Below are 17088 nucleotides of genomic sequence, written 5' to 3'. Positions count from 1 at the left end.
TAGATTGAAAGTGTACAGTGTTACATCTGAGCGGCCTCGTCTCTGCCTCGTGTTTGGATCAATCATTTACTCGGCCTCAGTTACTGCGGTCGTGTGGTGTGATATATACGATGAAGGGATGAAGGTCCACGCCTCTTTGTTTTTTTTAACTTTCACATCCACTCTCACTCTCTGCAAAAATAAAAACATAATATGATGATTTGATGTTGGATTAAAGGGAAAATATGTGGATTAATTGCAAAAACAACCCTGAGCTTTTACTCGCTCCAATTGAGTTTTTCCTTCTTTAACTGTTGTTTAAAAAGAGCAAATCATTGAATCATCGAACCCCGAGACGAGGCATGTGACTCCAGAGGGAATCGGCCAGGTCAAGCAGCGAGTCAGCTGACCCACAGAGGAAGACGACGATGATGATGATGATGATGATGATGATGATGATGAAACACAGCAGGACTGCAGGCGCTGAAGCATAGAGACCGTTTATTGTACCCAGTACAGATTCTTATAAACTCAGCAGTGTAAGAAACAAGGAGGACGAGGAGGAGGAGACTGAAGCTTATTACAAGTGCAGAGCGACCCCGTGACCCCGCCACGGCCTTAACACACAAACAACACATTCTCATCTCCAACCACAAGAGGTCACTGTCCTGGGAAGAAACAACAAAAACAAACAATAAAAACAGTCTGCGGTAGCTGCATCGCGGGGGGGCGGAGTTTTGTTTTGAAAAACGTACATGTCTATTAAAGCCAGAACTATACAGCGTATACATCCCAAAAACAAAAAAAATCAAAACAAACGCAGCCTTATAGCAAAAATATATACTTTATATTTATATAAGTCTTTGCCCCCGTTCAGAAACACACAACGGACTTTAAACGCGCACAAAAAAACCCAACAAAAATAAAAGATGCAGAGAATATCACAAATACCTTCTTTGTCCAGTAGAGACAGTCAAGCGATATGTTAGCATTATAAAACATGCAGATAAAAAAACGACAAAAAAAACAAAGACGGGAACGAAACTAAACCTTTGTTGCAGTTTATTTATTTACTTGTTTTGTTTGTTTGTTAGCATGCAAGTTTCCCGATGCTCCGGCCATGCTGCCGACGACAGACAAAAGTACGCAAAAATTAATCTGGTAAAAATAAAAACAATACGTGTCCCTTTTCTCGGAGTGTACTCTATAGAGCCTGCGGGGGGCAGCAGATACAAGGAGCGGGAAGTAGAAGAAGAACCGTTAATAAAAAAAAAAACAAAAAAACGTAACATTGACACAAAAAAGAGCCGGTTTTGCGAATAAAAAACACCAAAGAAGAAAAAACGTACGTTTTTATCTACAGAAAACGAGCAGGTTTGTCAGTTTTGAATATGTCGTACTGTGTGCGTGTGTGGTTATGATCTGTTTTTTTGCAAATTAAAAGCCCTTTTTTAACGGAACTCTACGCTTTTTCCGATGTGGCTACGTGGATCGTAAAAGGAGGAGGGGCCCAAAAAAGGCAACAATAGCGTTAAAGCTGCATTTAGAATAAACATCTTAAAGTCTTTTTTTAGAATGTATTTATTTAACGTCAGATAATGATTGTGTTTTTTTTTTTTTTTTTTAAGAAAAGCAGATTGTCACACAAAAGAAAAGAAAAAGTTTTTGCAGTCTTGTACAAAGGGCAGGGGCGGGGCCAGAGGGGGAAGTGGGCGGGGCCAGAGAGTCTAATTTCTTTAAAGTTTGGCAGGCTGTGGCGCCTCGCTTCGCTTCGGGTCTCCGTTTCCCTTTACTGTCAGGTGGGCGGAGCTACAGAGTTCAGTTCGACCTCAGCGGGGTCACATCTCGCTCTCTTTTTGTCGCTCGTCCCAACGGCGGCGGCGGCGCAGATTCTTCCCTCGTTGGTTCGTGGTTTTTGTTTTTTTTTCCCCCAGGGAGCAGAAGAGTGAGCCGCTAAAGGATCAGAGCGACACGTCCGTCTTTAACGTCCAGCTCTGGAGTTTAAGAGACTTTCGTGTGTGTGTGTGTGTGTGTGTATAAATGTGTGTGTGTGCGGTTTTGCGCTAGCATCTCCGTCCACGCCCCTCGTTAGTAGCCGTAGCCGTCGGGGAAGGACAGCCCCGCCACGCACTGCTCGCCGGCGTCCAGCAGGTACGGGGCGGAGTCTTCGTAGTGCGTGAGCGGCACGGTGTCGTCGTCCAGGCCCGGCACGCTGTCCGGGTCGGCCTTCAGGTTGGGCCGCTGGTTGTCGGGGAACGCCATGGAGAAGAGCGCCTCGGGGTCGCACACGAACTTGTAGACGTACCGCTCTCCCGCCACCTGAGGAACGAGCGCGAGAAACAAGACACAAAAACCGTCAAAATTTATTTTGGAATCTGACGCTGTTAACGTTTAAATATAATCCCCCTAGTGGGTGTAGGCAGTACTGCATTAAAACCTCAGATTTACCACATTTTTTTAAAAACACAGAATTTGTATCTGTACATATACAGATTTTGTATAAATAACACATGCTAATTATTAGCTTTTATTATATTTAGTTTAGTGTCAAGCGTTAACGCGTCAACAACGTTTAATGGCGTCAACGTTAGCGCACATTAACACGTGACGCGTTTCCATGACGACTGACAGGAAAAAGACACGCCATGCTTACTTGACTTCAGATTGTTAAAATTAGTCTGTAAAGTAACGCTAAACTTAAGCTAATGCAGCCAACTGAGTTAACCGATAAAAGGTGCCTGGACTTTGGTGTCGTGGCACGTGAACATGACGTCATGCGCGTCTTTTTCCGGTCAGTCGTCATGGAAACGTGTTGCGCGTTAAACCTATTGCACAGCACTAATTTAGTTGAATTAGCATTTTTTTTTAGCATGTTTTGTTTTGGCTTTTAAACAGTAATTACAATTATTTTGGTCAATATTCCAAAATATTTTAAACTCAAAATGATCGATTTACTCGAGCATTGTGCTAGCGCAGAGTGTACAGTGGGTCTAGGCACGGAGTGAACACCAGGGGGCGACAGAACGATAAAATGAGCTCCTACTTCTTTAACTTCTTGAGTTGAATAAATTGACTTTTCTATTGCACTACAGAGAGGAAATAAACAAACAAACAAATAAAATGGTGGACGTGCCTTTACCTTCTGCATGATGCCCTTCTCGTAGTAGTAGCGCAGCGAGCGGCTCAGCTTGTCGTAGTTCATCGCCGGCCGGTTCTTCTGGATGCCCCAACGACGAGCCACCTGAGAAGAAGAAGACGAAGAAGAAGAAGGATCATCGTTAGAGATCGTGTGTTTGAGTTTCACCCTGAAGGACAACTCGTGGAACGTGGACTCACCTCCTCGGGCTCGATGAGTTTGAACTCCATGCCGCGGCCGGTCCAGGCGATGAAGTGACCGTTGGCCGGGTCGTCCAGCAAAGTCACGAGGAACTGCCAGAGCTGCAGCGAGCCGCGGCGCTGGTACGGAGGCCCTTCACGGAACACGGAGGGTTCCTGTTTGACTTTACCTGCGAGTGGAAAGAAAGAAGAAGAAGACGACGGAGGACAGAAGGAGAAAGAAAGAAAGAGTTCAGTCAGTGATGTCCTCGATCGCAGCCACAGTGTGGTGAGAAATTCCTGCCAGATGGAGACTGTGAAGTGGACAAGCTGTTCATTATGAGCACAAGGCTCTCACAGTCCAGTTTTTCATCCGATTTATCTTATTCTTACCTTCTAATCGTTCAGGGACGACGCAGGTGTCGTCAAAGTAGAGCTGAGCGTCTCGGTCGAAGGAGAAGTCTGAAATCAAAGAGGACATACGCTTATTTTTCGCTGTCCACAAATAAAATAATAACAGTTTAAAAATAAAAAAAACACCATAAATGTATTAAAGGTCCATCTCTGAACTTGAAGAACATCAAAAAACTAAACTTTCTTCCAATGTTTAGTTTCCAATGTGAATTTTTGAAATAAAACTCGAGTTTAAACTGGTGCTGGGCGCGTTAACGCGATAGCGGCGGTTAACGGCATCAACGCTAACGCACGTTAATGCTATAGCGCGGGTTAGCGGTGTCAACGCGATATCGGCGGTTAACGGCGTCAACAAGATATCGGCGGTTAACGTCATCAATGATAACGCACGTTAACGCGATAGCAGCGGTTAACGGCGTCAATGTGGTTAGCGGCGGTTAACGGCATCAATGTGATAGCGGCAGTTAACAGCGTCAATGCACGTTAACACATGCCGCGTTTCCATGACGACTGACCGGAAAAAGACGCGCATGACGTCATGTTTGCGCGACTCCCCGATTGTTAAAATGAGTAACGCTAAACTTTAAAAACACATACATACGCAGTACATAGGTACGCTAGTTATTTGTCGCGCTGCTCTTTTCCTTTAATAAACAGACCGTTCCAGTTCCACTGTAGGCTAACGCTAACATCGCTAAAGGAGCTAATGCAGCTAACGGAGCTAACTGGAAGACGTCACGTGCGTCTTTTTCCAGTCAGTCGTGCGTTAACCGAGTGCCCACCACTAGTTTAAACCATTCAAACGTCTAAAATTTGCGCTACCATCTCTCGCTCTCATGTTACTACATAAAAGAAGATCCTCAAAGAGCAGATGATTGAGCTCTACTTTGAGCGTCATTGACAGATTTAATTTAAACATTGACAGATAATACGGTGAAACTTACTGTCGTGGTTATTTTGGTAGAAGCTCCCCGCTCTCCCGAACGATGAGTGACAGTTTGGCACTTCTGCAAACGACAAAGGAGACGTGGATTTAGAGCCCACGTCCTAAACATCGTCAGATCAAAATGTGTAAATACGTCAAAATCCCGCCTGACACAGCTGACGGATATATTTGGACGGCGGCCACCGAGCACCGATACGCTGCAGCTTTGATATCGTATCTGCGGGGTTCGTTCGTCGGCCTAAAATTGTGCATTAGGTCACGACGACAAATATACAGTATGGTAATAAAAAGAGCAGAGCACAGATCAGAGCACACAACACTGCACACAACATCCCTCGCATGTCCGCCAAGCCCTTAAATGGGATTAGCACCATGGCTGCTGTATTAAATCTCAATGACAATCGAGTTATGCCTCCTCGTCCTCCTCCTCCTCCCTGAGGGGTCGAGGCCTGTCTTCTGTCTCTGCACTGCAGTGCGTTACCAACCCCCCCTCCCTTCTTCTACTTCCTGTCTACTGATAAGAAAACCACAGATCAATCACGGGGCAAGTGTTTCCTCGAGCCGCTGACTCTTTTTTTCCCCCGCCCTCGTGTCTGCAGGACGTCATCGTTAAAGACAGAAAACAGAAGTTTGGGAAACTGATTATTTCCGTCAACTGTCACGGAAGCAGTAGCAGCTCCTCGTTAGTTAGCGTTGACGTTTTAATTTTTAAGTATTTTTTAACTTTAATCTAGGCTAATGGTACAGCAGCGCGTATCGACTCGCTCAAGACGCTGTTAGCATCAGGTTTTGCTCCAGATGATAGAAATTAGCATCAATAAGTGTTAGCATCGGCAAATTCGCAACATTGATTGACATTTTAGACATTTGTTTTGCTAAATGATGGAGATTAACGCATGTTTTCAGGATTTTTAAGTCTTTTTAACTTTAATCTACAGTTCAGGTAGGAGTCGAGCTGAGCTACAATGGTATCGTGGGAAAGCGTCTGGATAAGAAATACAAGATAAAGGGTACGGACGCTTCTCTAATTGCTCTAAATTATACGTATCAGCATCTTAATGACCCCGATGTCTACAAATAGCTGGACTGACTCCGTGACGTAGGTATTTAACGCGGCATTAAGAAGCTTTCAGAGGATTTGCCATTACATCACAACGCAGCGAGGACATCGCACAGACGGAGAAAGAATACAGAGACTGAGCAAAATAAATTAATGTAGCAGAGTTTCGAAGAAAGCATGATGCTAACGCATGAGAGCGGGGACAACAGCTGGGTGTGTGTGGGCGCCTGGTGATCAAACATTACGCCCACATTCACTGCGGCGAGTTTGATTTATGTGCGGCGCGAGTCAACAGCATCTCTGTCATGACTGTTTGACGGTGGGGTGGGGGGGTGGGGGCTATGTGGAGAGGATTCTGTCAAAGAATTTCCAGCCGCCGCCGTCGTCAGTGCAGCGCCGCAGGTCACCGAGTCCCCGGAGAGCACCGCGGCCCAGATCTATTCCAGGTAGAGGTTCAGTGAAGAGGCTCAGTGCACCTGCCTGCGTGACCCACTTACTGTTCGCCCTTGGAGGCTTACGCCGAGCTAAAAGACCCACTTTTACTCCCCTGACGTGACTCGGGAGGAATGATGCAGATTAGCCGCTCTTGGAGTGTGTGTGCGAGTGTCTGAGCGCGAGCTCGGCTGCTGATAGACGCTAGAACTCACAGGGAAGTGCCCAGAACAAACATGGAGCAGCACATTCCTCAAGCCTCTCAGCGCCTGCTCAGACAAGTACTTTTGTACTCACACTTGGTTCATTTACATAAAACAAGTTACTTCCACCAAGCGCCGACTTTTAAGTCTTTATCCATAACTGCAGTACATACTCCCAATCTGTATGTGGCACTGTAACGCTACTCGGCATATACACCAAAAAGTGATATATATGTTATATCTCAGTGGGTTCTACCTGGTTAAATAAATAAAAAATAAACAAAAACAGAGACGCTGGGCTTGCGATTTTTTACCATTCTGATACCCGTTTACCAAAAGTCCCATTTCAGTGCTAGCAAAACGGCGGTAAAAAGCGAACACACTAAAAAAAACTCTTATTGTTCTCTTAATTTCGGCCCCTCAATCTGAGGGAAATTGTCCAGATTTGCAGTCGAGAGCTGAATTTCTATTTCACGTATACGTTGAACTAGACCTGAACTCGTCCCGATGCTAGGTACCCAAAAACGATAGAGGCTGGTACAGAAAAGAAGATAAAAGGTACGAAAATAACATTTTAAACAGACGAGGAGACTAAATTTTTATGTTCTGTTGCCTAAAAGAAGCTAATATTGCAGTTAGCGGATAGTAGAAAAACGTTGCTGCTCACAACTAGCAGCTAGCTGGAGTTATTTAGGGTCTGTGACGAAGTAGACCGACTAGACCCGATGCTAGGTACCCAAAAACGATAGACGCCAATGGTACAGAAAAGAAGATAAAAGGTATTAAAATAATTTCTTAAACAGATGGAGGAGATTGGATTTTTATGTTCTGTTGCCTAAAAGAAGCTAATTCTGAAGTTAGCGGATGGTAAAAAAGACATTGCTTCTCACAACTAGCAGCTAACTGGTTATTTAGGTCTGTGACAAAGTAGAACAGCTTCGATGCTCACCAGAATCAAAGCAGAAGTCGCGGGGCTCCTGCTTGATGGCCATGGGGTGGAAAGAAGCCTGGGGTGGTGGTGGCACTGGGGGGCCCATGGTGGGCACGCCCTGCTCGGAGTAGCGTGGGTCGATGAGCTCCTGCTTGAAGCCCTGCGGAGGCACGGCCACCAGCGGCTCTGACATCTGACGGTGGTACGGTGGCCGTCCGTCACGTGGCATGTTCCTGCTGCTGCTGTGATTGCTGCTGCTGCTCGGAGGCTGAGGCAGGAAGTGGGCGCGGCCTTGACTGTCTGATGGCGGGAAAGGTAGACATGGCTCTGACATCTGCCTCTGGAATCTAAAGACGGAGGAGGACAGTGAAGATTAACGATGCTTAATGTTTGCTCAACGCTTAAAAAGGAGGCGACGCACGCCCGGACGAAGACGCTCACCTGTGCTCAGGTGTGAAGTTGTTAGCATCCTGGCTAATGGGCGCGCAGGGCACGGCGAAGGGCGGGCTGTGGCTGTGGAGCGGCAGCGCCTGCTGGTTGTGGTGGCCGGCGCTGGCTGTGAGAGGCTGCTGTATGTGCACCAGACGAGGCCCAGTGTTAGCGCCGGCTACATGGGGGTGAGGAGGAGGCGGCGGCGTGTGCTCGCTCAGCGGGTGACTTCCTGCTGTGCTGGTGGGGCCGCAGGGGGAGACGGGCGTGGAGGGCGGGGTTAATGGCTTGAACCCTGGAGTGGGCTTCCTGTCGCAGGCACTGTGGGCGGAGACATATGAGGAAATTGGTACATTTCTATCCCAAGATTGGCAAATGGCCAAACTATTAATCGATTAATCGTTAGTTGCAGCCCTGAATAATTGCTATCATTGGGATGAACGTGAATGGCAAATACAGTATTTTAAAGTGCCACAAGGGGGAGCCAGCATCTTTCCAGTCGCTCAAGGATCTCAAAATGGATCGCAATCGCATTTAAGGTTCTCGTTATTCCACCTTAAAATGCTATTTGATGCAGAACGATTGCGTTTTCCGAAATTATTTCAGGCACCGTTTACCAGTTAGCTCTGTTAGCTCCTTTAGCGCCGTTAGCGCGCCTACAGTGGAAGTTAAAGGAAAAGAGCAGCGCTACAAATAACCAGCGTACCTGCGTACTGCGTATGTGTGCGCCTGTTTTTAAAGTTTAGCGTTACTTTAGAGACTCATTTTAACAATCCGGAGTCACGCAAACATTAGGCCACGCCCGTCTTTTTCCGGTCAGTCGCCATGGAAACGTGTTGCGCGCTAACGTTGACGCCGTTAGCGTTTGATAGCACCAGTTAGTAAGTAAAATGTAAGTTTAAGTGATTTTCTGTGGGTTTTACATTAAAAACTACTTCAGACAAAGAGTAAATTATTCTATATTGTGTTAATGTTTACACCTGTATTGAATGTACCTGTAGCTGTAAAGGCACTTCTCTCCGTAGGGCATGGGACTCCTGTCCTGGCGACAGGGAGAAAGCTCTTTGGAGCTGCTCAGCTCTCGTTTGATCTTGGCTGGTGGCGGGCCATGAAACATCACTGGAGAAGAAGAAGAAGAAGAAGAAGAAGAAGAAGAAACAACACAATTGAGTGCATTAGATAAACTCCAGATATCACCTAATTGGAGCGATACACAGAAGTGCAGCAGTCATCATAACAACATTTGCAGCCTGATGGATAAATGGACGTGGCATGGACAGCGTCTGTGTATTCCCCGGGCTGACAGAGCCACTTAGCAGCTATTTATCATCCGCCCTAATGACGGCTGACTCGGCGCTCTGAAAACAGCCGTCCGTCGGCGGCTGCGAGGCAGCGCGATACGAGCGGCCACGCGCGCACACAGAAGCTATCAAACTTCTCGTCTGATTCCCATTAGGGCCGGGCAATACCAATACCCATGAATCAGTGTGGCTGTAATCTAATGGCGGTGAATGATTTTCTTCTCCCGGGCTGTAACCATTAGACAGTAGCTGCAGCTTTTTCCGTGTATCAGTGGCAGTTTCCGGGGCGCCACCTAATAGCCGAGCAGAAACTGGATCCCTGGACTCGGAGGAGCGGGAGCCAAATAAATCAGCCGCGGCGCTGATGGATCTAAACGGAGCTAACAATGGGCACGTGAGGTTTCACCAGCGAGCCGGTGAAAACCTAATGGCTCGGAGGCGGCTCCTCACGCGCACAGTGGAGTAAATAATGGGGCCGATTAGGCCTCTTTTCTTACTCTGAGACGGTGGATTAATGAGGCCGTGACACGGCTGCAACTTAAGATCTACTCCTTACATCTAAAAACACGTTTCCCTTGTTTTTTTCTCCATATTATATAAGCTTTCCTGGCTGGAAACGGAAGTTTGCGTGGCTCTGCAACCCCTGCACCAAACCCCATAGAGAAAACCAGTGATTTTAACATCACAGGGACACAGGAGTTCACAGGAGCTGTTGATCCACTGCTGCCTCCGTCACTAAGTTCAAATGTCTTATTTTTGTCAATTCGGCTTTTAAAATTCTTCGTTCAGATTTACCTCAGTGACACAAAGTGACCACACGAGGCAGCGGTAAAGCAGCAGTCCCTGTGTAGACATGAGCTAAAAATCACTGATTTTCTCTATGGACTTTGGTGTGGGAGAGTTACCTGCTGGCTAACAGTGAGATAAGGCAGTGAACATATTCTTGAGATATTGTCGACTTAAAGTGACGTAGATTCAGGGAGAAAAACGCTCACTCTCCCACACCAAACACCATAGAGAAAATCAGTGATTTTAACACCACAGCACACAGGAGTTGTTGACCCACTGCTGCCACATTAGGAAGTTTAAATGTGTTATTTTGAGACTTCCGGGTTTGAAACCATTCGTTCTGAGTTACCTCAGTGACACAAAGTGACCACACGAGGCAGCAGTAAAGCAGCAGACCCTGTGAAGCCATGAGCTAAAATCACTGATTTTCTCTATGGGATTTGGTGTGGGAGTGAACAGAAAGTTATGGCTGTTGAAAACAAGCAGTTAATTGAATTGTGAGCAGCCGTGTTTTAAGTCTGCTCGTCTTATGCTGGTTTTTCAAGGCGTTGCAGAGTCACAACGCGGTCGTTATTCAAATTCTGGAGATAACCATAGACTTAAATGGGCACAGACTGTATTAGGGGGAGTTCTTTTGTGAAGTGGCTGAATGTGTTTATGTCGCTGTTGGCAGCCATGTGTGTCGTAAAAAAAAAAAAAAAAAAAAAAAACACACCACAAACTGAAGCGTCACTTAAATACAATTATAAAAAAACAGCGATAATACAAGACGCTGCTTTTCTTGAACTCTGCGTCTCACCCACACACACTGATCTGACAAGTGCAAGGTCACAGACGCCACCGCGGCGACATGCACGGGGTCGGATAATGGGTTACAGCAGTGCAGGCGGGCGTCGCGTTTAACGGCCTGCTGTGCCACATAAAGCCAGATTTAAAAGGCAGCGTCGACGAAAGAGAGGCGGCGACCACACCCCTGTCTCCTACGCATCAGACGAAAAACACTCACTCGGAGAAAGACGGAGGCACATGAGATGCTCCGTTGGGCATAATTCAAACATTGAACGGTGCAGTAGTCGTACGGGAGGAAGCTAGCGGTGTTCGTGGACGTTAGCGCTACACTCTGGAATGTAGCCCAGTCGAGCAGCAGGGCCTGAGTGCGAGAGCGTGTGAAATCAGATTAGGGGGCTTGGCTCATGTGATGCCCCCCCACCCCCACACCAATCGACTGATTAAACTCAAAATGGAGGAAGAGGAGGAGGAGCGGCCTTCCTCACTCAGAGATGTGTTTTGACGACCGAGAGTCGTGTTTGTCCTCAACAGGGTGAAGAAATCTCACTCTTTAACCCTCACTTTCCTTATCTGGCAACCGTTAACCCTTTAAGGTACAAAGGAGCATTTTTTATTATTTAATTGTATTTACTTATGATACCAATAACAACTATACATATATATATATATATATTTATTTATTTTTTTAATTCGACCCTACAGTATTTCAGTTACAGGCCTCTACCAAACGGTTGAGACGTCTGTTCTAGTTCTAGTCGACCAAATGGTTGAGTAGTACCTTAAAGGGGTTAAGGAGTTGATGATGTCCTCTCACCCTTTTGAGTGTAATTTTAAATTGAAACGAGAGCCATAAAAACACCCAAACCAAAAGTATAACAAAAGTAAAAACAGAATCAGATCAGGAGACACAATAACAGGAGAGAAAAAAGCCGGCGTACTCACAGCTGTCTGACTGGAAATCAGGGACAAACTGTTCATCGTCAGGCACCTGGGCTGTGAAGACACAGGAAGCAGAGGAGAAGCTGATAAACACGAGTGTCAACAATGAAAAGGAGAAGCTCAGACGTTGTTGGTTGGTCAGCAGTTAGTTCCTCGTGTGCAGGACTTTGCTCTTCTCGCTCTAATTGCTAACGTCTGACATTCCCCGCAGAGTTAATCTGTCATCGTAGAACCTTTTCACCCGTTCACCGTTTTGGAAAAGATAAAACGTGAAGAAACAAAAGCGGTTGAGCTCACCTTCTGCGATCCAGATCTCCTGGAGCTGACTGAGGTCCTGGAAGAGCTCTGGAAGAAGAAAAAACGGTTCCCGTTAAAAAAAAAACTTCACAAACAAACAAGTTAAAAAACCCATGCTGCGTTCAACGTTACCTTCCGTGTCCTGGGCCAATTCGGTGTCGACAAATTTCCTCTTCCTGTCGATCAGAGGCCTGTTGTACGACGCCTCCTCCACCTGAGACTTGTGCTGTCGAGAAGAAGAAGAAGAAGAAGATCAGAAGATGATGGTGATGACCATCGGCGTCCACATCGTGGACAATGTGCGAGGACGTGTAAAGTGTCCACTTACGCTGGGTGGGACCATAAATGGGACCTGCTGGTCGTAGAATCCGTCCATGTTATCTGATGTTTTAGAAAAGGGGGCGGGACTTCTGCGTTATATAGAGGTGTGGGTGGGGGGAAGGGGGAGGTGTTTCGCCTTAAAGCGACGGCGCCTGCGTCGCCTCGTGGGTCACTGGAAGAGACGGGAGCGGAACAGGAGTCAAACAACGCGTCGGAAAAACAAAAGCACCAAACACAATTCTCCACATGGACAGATGAATGAATCAGACAAATAACAGATAGTTACAGCGTAAACTCATGCTAGTTGTGATTTTAAATCAATTCTACGGTGTAGACGTCGACCGATATGGGTTAATCTATGACGCGGCTGATACTCGGTGCCGTTTAATACAGGCAAAATGACAAAATGTTAGAAATATTATTACAAAAATGCACAAAAAATTTGAAAAAACTTCTTAAAAATAATCTATAAACTACTTATTGGATGCATGAATGTTGCTCAATGACCTTTGGGTGGGAAAAAAAAGTACAATTATGCAAACAAATACCACATTTTTCTAAATAATGATTAGAAAATACGTATTTTGTACACAAAACAACCAAACTCTGCATAGCTTTGTTCTTCAATTTTACACAAAATTCTTACAATCTGACTTTTCTAAAAAACCACTGTGTATTTTCTGAAATGTTGGGGTATTTTTGTGTAATTAAAAAAATCACCACATTTTGGCATTTCAAACACCACATTCTAAACCTGTAGTTAAAAAGCACAAACCTTATGAAAATGTTGGTATTTTGTCATTTTAAAAAAAAGTATTTAATTTTTGTATTTCAAATCTTTGTCCTTTTATTTAATAAAATGCTAGTTTTTGTGGATTTTGTTTTGAAAAGTAGTGATTGTAATAAAGTACAAAATGTCCTCTGTCTGCATCTCATTTGTGATGCTGCATGTTTTAAATCCATCATCATCATCATCAAACCCTTTTCACTGAAGCAACAAACGGCTCTTTGAACTGAGCCTCAGTGAAAGCGGCGCGTGAACGTAAACACTCACAGTTATATAACCTGCACTCAGTCACCATCTGTGACAACTACTTTCCACCAGAATCAGCTCGGAGAGACTTGGACGGAGGAGTCTGCAGAGTGTGGAACGTGCAATCCAAAAAGAACCAGTACAGAGGCTTGAAGCTAGCACTAGCACACGGCGGTGATTGACCCCAGTGTGAAAACCAGAAACAGATTTCATCAGAAAAGTGGCCTCGGAGCAGCACCGTGAAGACATGACTCACCCGCCGCTGCGTCTACTGTTAATGGATGACAAATAAAGACTGAGCTGCAGGGCAATAATTACACGGGAACGCAGTGTTCACGCCGTTTTGTGAGTGTTATTATTGATGCAGCACAGTCGTCCTGAACAGAAAGTCCACAAAGCTGCGTCACACGTGCAGAAATCCAAGGTTAAAGCTACTTATTTAAAGAGGGAAAAGCAGCTAAAATTAGCTCCTAGCAGTTTTTTTTAATCACAGATACATTCAAGGTTGGCTTATGAGAAATAATGTGATTAAAATATGATTTAAAGCTGGAGCCATTTTCATTTTAGCTTCATCTGTCGAGTATTTATTGCGTCGCTGTTCTGGTCCACGAACTGAAAATGACTCGGTTTGTTGTCGTCAAAGAGCAAAGAAGGCTGAAATAAATTCAAATGTAGCAAAAAAGTACACAATAATGACAATACTAAATGTAAATATATACCTATATATTTTAAGTATTAAAAACGATTCAGATTTTGATTCTTGAAAAAGTCCTGCATTCACTTTTTTAGGAACATTTTTGGTATTATGTACAAAACAAGTAGGCTAGTTTTTATCTGAATAGTTTTGTTAATTTATTTAAAAAAACAAAACAAAAAACAGGTATTATATTCTGTAAATGTATTTCTATTCATAATTGAAGTTGGCTATTTTGTATATACAAACAAAAAAAATTTGAATAATTTATGACTCGCTTTTGCCTGAAATTTAAAAAAGCACTAAACTTTATAGCATCTATGTTGGTATAGTATTATGGTATCAGATTTTTCTTAAATAGTACCACAGTATTTTTATTGTTATTATTATTTTTAAATATTGGTTTTACATATTTAAAAAATACTAGCTTTTCCCCCAAAATATAAAAAGTCCATAATCTAACTTTTTAAAAATCTTGGTATTATGTACAAACAAAGTAGGATATTTTTATCTGAATAGTTGTGCTCTTTTGTATTCAAAGTACTATGTTTTTATTGTACTGGACAAAGAAAAGTACAATTAAAAGTACCAAGCGACTTCTGATTTGTTCAAAAAGTACTAGCTTTTCTCCTGAAATATATAAAGTACCAATTTATTATTATTTATTTATTGTTAAAAAAACTACACTATTACAACCTGAAAGTACCAAATACTTAATCTGACATTTCCTAAAAAGTAACACAGTACTTACATATAAAAAAAACTGTATTATTTTTGTCTGAAATACTTTGTTTAGGTTTGTATCAAAAAGTACTAGTACTACACTAAAAGTACAACTTTTTTTCCCCTGAAACATAAAAAGTACCACATTTTTTAATCACCAAAGCTGGGGGGGGAGGGGGAGGACGATCACACACACACACACACACACATACATACATATATAAACACACAAACTCCTCCCTCCGCCCTTCCCCCACCCACCCCTCCCTTGTTTTTCTCAATGAAGTGAAATTCGATCCGTGTGGAAACAGAGGCAGGGGGAAAAGGGTCCGTCCATTCATAAAAAACACAGAAAAAGAAAAACACAGATAACACGTCGTCCACGTCCACGCAGATAAACAAATGTGAACACACACACACAAACACAAACATAAAATCCACCGTAACACCGAGCTTTAAGCAAATAACACACAATTTAAAACACGTCTTTGTAAATAAGATGGCGTTAACGTCCGACACGGCTTCGGCTAAAGTTAAAGTCGCTAAAACAACAACACCGTTTCTTCTTACCTTTTCTCTTTTCTTTTCCTCGTCGTTGAACGTCCTCCGTGTGGGTTAAAGGATATAAAGCGGCGGAAATAATATCCACGCGTGTGAAAAACAACCGTGTCGCGGGTGCCGTTCGCGGTGAGAAAACACCGATGTTCCTCCTCCTCCGACTCCCAAAACTTGACTGAGCTTTTCCCTCAATGGCCCGGACGCTTTTCCCCGGGGCTCCGGCGGCACGCGGGGATGGCGCGCGCCCATTGGCGGAGCGGGCGTGTCCATTACGGGGCGCGAGCCAATGGCGCGCGGCGGTGCTCATGAATTATTCATGACGCGGCCGCGGCCAATCACAGCGCGCCGTTCGTGTGTATTTATGAATGACTGCAGTTCATTCACACTTTTTTTACCCTTGAGAGGTTTGTTAAAGGGACAGTGACAGTGGAAACAACACATTCTTTACTTTAATAACAACAAAAGTACTCATTTTACTTCTGTAAAAGTAAGAAAATACAGGCTTAGATACCATATGTAACATTTATATATATAAAAAAAAATACTTAATAATACGTTTTATAACCAAACGTACTACATTATTCACTTTTTTAATTATATTATTAACTTCTTTTTTTTAACTAATTAACAGTTTTATATAAAAAAAATACACATTTCTTTATATGTTATATGTGTATATGTTCTTAACAAAGTATTTCTTTTTATTATTTAAAAAGCTACCAAATTATTATTAAATTATTATTTTAAATTTTTTTTGTAATAAATGTACCATATTTTTGTCAAAATTACTTTTTTTTTAGTTTTAAAAAGTATAATAAAAAAGTACCAATTTCTTTATATTTTCTTAACAATTTTTTTGGGGGGCAAAATAATTTTTTATAATTTAAAAAGGTACCAAATTCTTCACCTGAATATATATATTTTCTAGTAAAGAAGTACCTTTTTTTTTCAAAATAACAATTTTTATTTAAAAAAAATGTTACAGAAATGATTTGTCTGAAAAAAGTAGTATTTTTGCTTTCTTTAACAAATTTTTTTTGTTGGCAAAATAACTTTTTTATTTATTCATTTAAAAAGTGACCAAATTCTTCACTTGAATATACATATATATATATATATATATACATATATATATATATATATAATATATATATATATATATATATATTAGTAAAAAAGTACCTTTTTTTTTGCAAAATAACAATTTTTAATTTAAAAAAATGTTACGGAAATTCTTTATCTGAAAAAAGAAGTATTTTTTTTGTTTTAAAGGGTATAATAAAAGTATTAATAAGTAATAGTAACACACATTTCACAACATCATCTGCATAATAAACCTCTCCCTTTGTCTTTTAAATGGTTTGCAAACATCCTTCATCATTGTTTTTCACTCCATGAGTCACATATTTGACATAATCACATAATATATTTAACCTATCTTTAAAAACACACAGTTTATGTAATCTGATTACGTTCATCACTGGAAGTGGAGATGATTAGATTAATCAGACTATGATCTACCTGAGCAGATACGACACAGATTATCTTAAAAATGTGTTGTTGACATTAACTCATGACACGAGAGGATGTTCATTCACTTTATTGACGAGTTGACCTTTAAACAGAGTCCTTAGGTTCGGGTTAAATTCATCAAAATATCTAAAAATATTCTGTAAAATGACTTCATAAACTCTTATTTTGAAGGCACGTGGTAAATTTGTAACGGCTAAATTTAAATGTAAGCGAGGACACATGTTCTCGCTGCTGCTGCTGATCTAAATAAAGGAACACAGCTGTTTGTCTGATTTAACCCTTAAAAGTTCCTTGAAAAAAAAAAAAACTTACTAATTTATCCCTTCTGGCAGAAAATGTCACTTTCCCAAATTCAGCTGTAAAAACATTATATATTCATATTTCTCTCCACTTTAAACGAGT

At 42.6% G+C, this 17088-nt stretch overlaps 1 protein-coding gene across 1 annotated transcript; it reads right to left on the bottom strand.

Annotated features, from left to right (window-relative positions):
• Positions 1-480: 480 nt before the first annotated feature.
• On the bottom strand, positions 481-15307 carry etv5a (ETS variant transcription factor 5a). Its single transcript, XM_083903090.1, has 13 exons — positions 15166-15307; positions 12153-12317; positions 11957-12050; positions 11825-11872; positions 11531-11581; positions 8705-8828; positions 7722-8030; positions 7299-7627; positions 4653-4715; positions 3688-3756; positions 3316-3485; positions 3119-3220; positions 481-2298 (listed from the first exon to the last, which is right to left on the bottom strand). Exons 2-13 carry the CDS (start codon positions 12198-12200, stop codon positions 2068-2070), a joined length of 1638 nt encoding a protein of 545 aa, XP_083759216.1. The 5' UTR covers positions 12201-12317; positions 15166-15307; the 3' UTR covers positions 481-2067.
• Between the last annotated feature and the right edge of the window lie 1781 nt (positions 15308-17088).

The sequence above is a fragment of the Microchirus variegatus genome (assembly GCF_963457635.1).
Source record: "Microchirus variegatus genome assembly, chromosome: 16".
Lineage (NCBI taxonomy): Eukaryota > Metazoa > Chordata > Actinopteri > Pleuronectiformes > Soleidae > Microchirus > Microchirus variegatus.
This window is presented reverse-complemented; position numbering and strand designations above follow the sequence as displayed.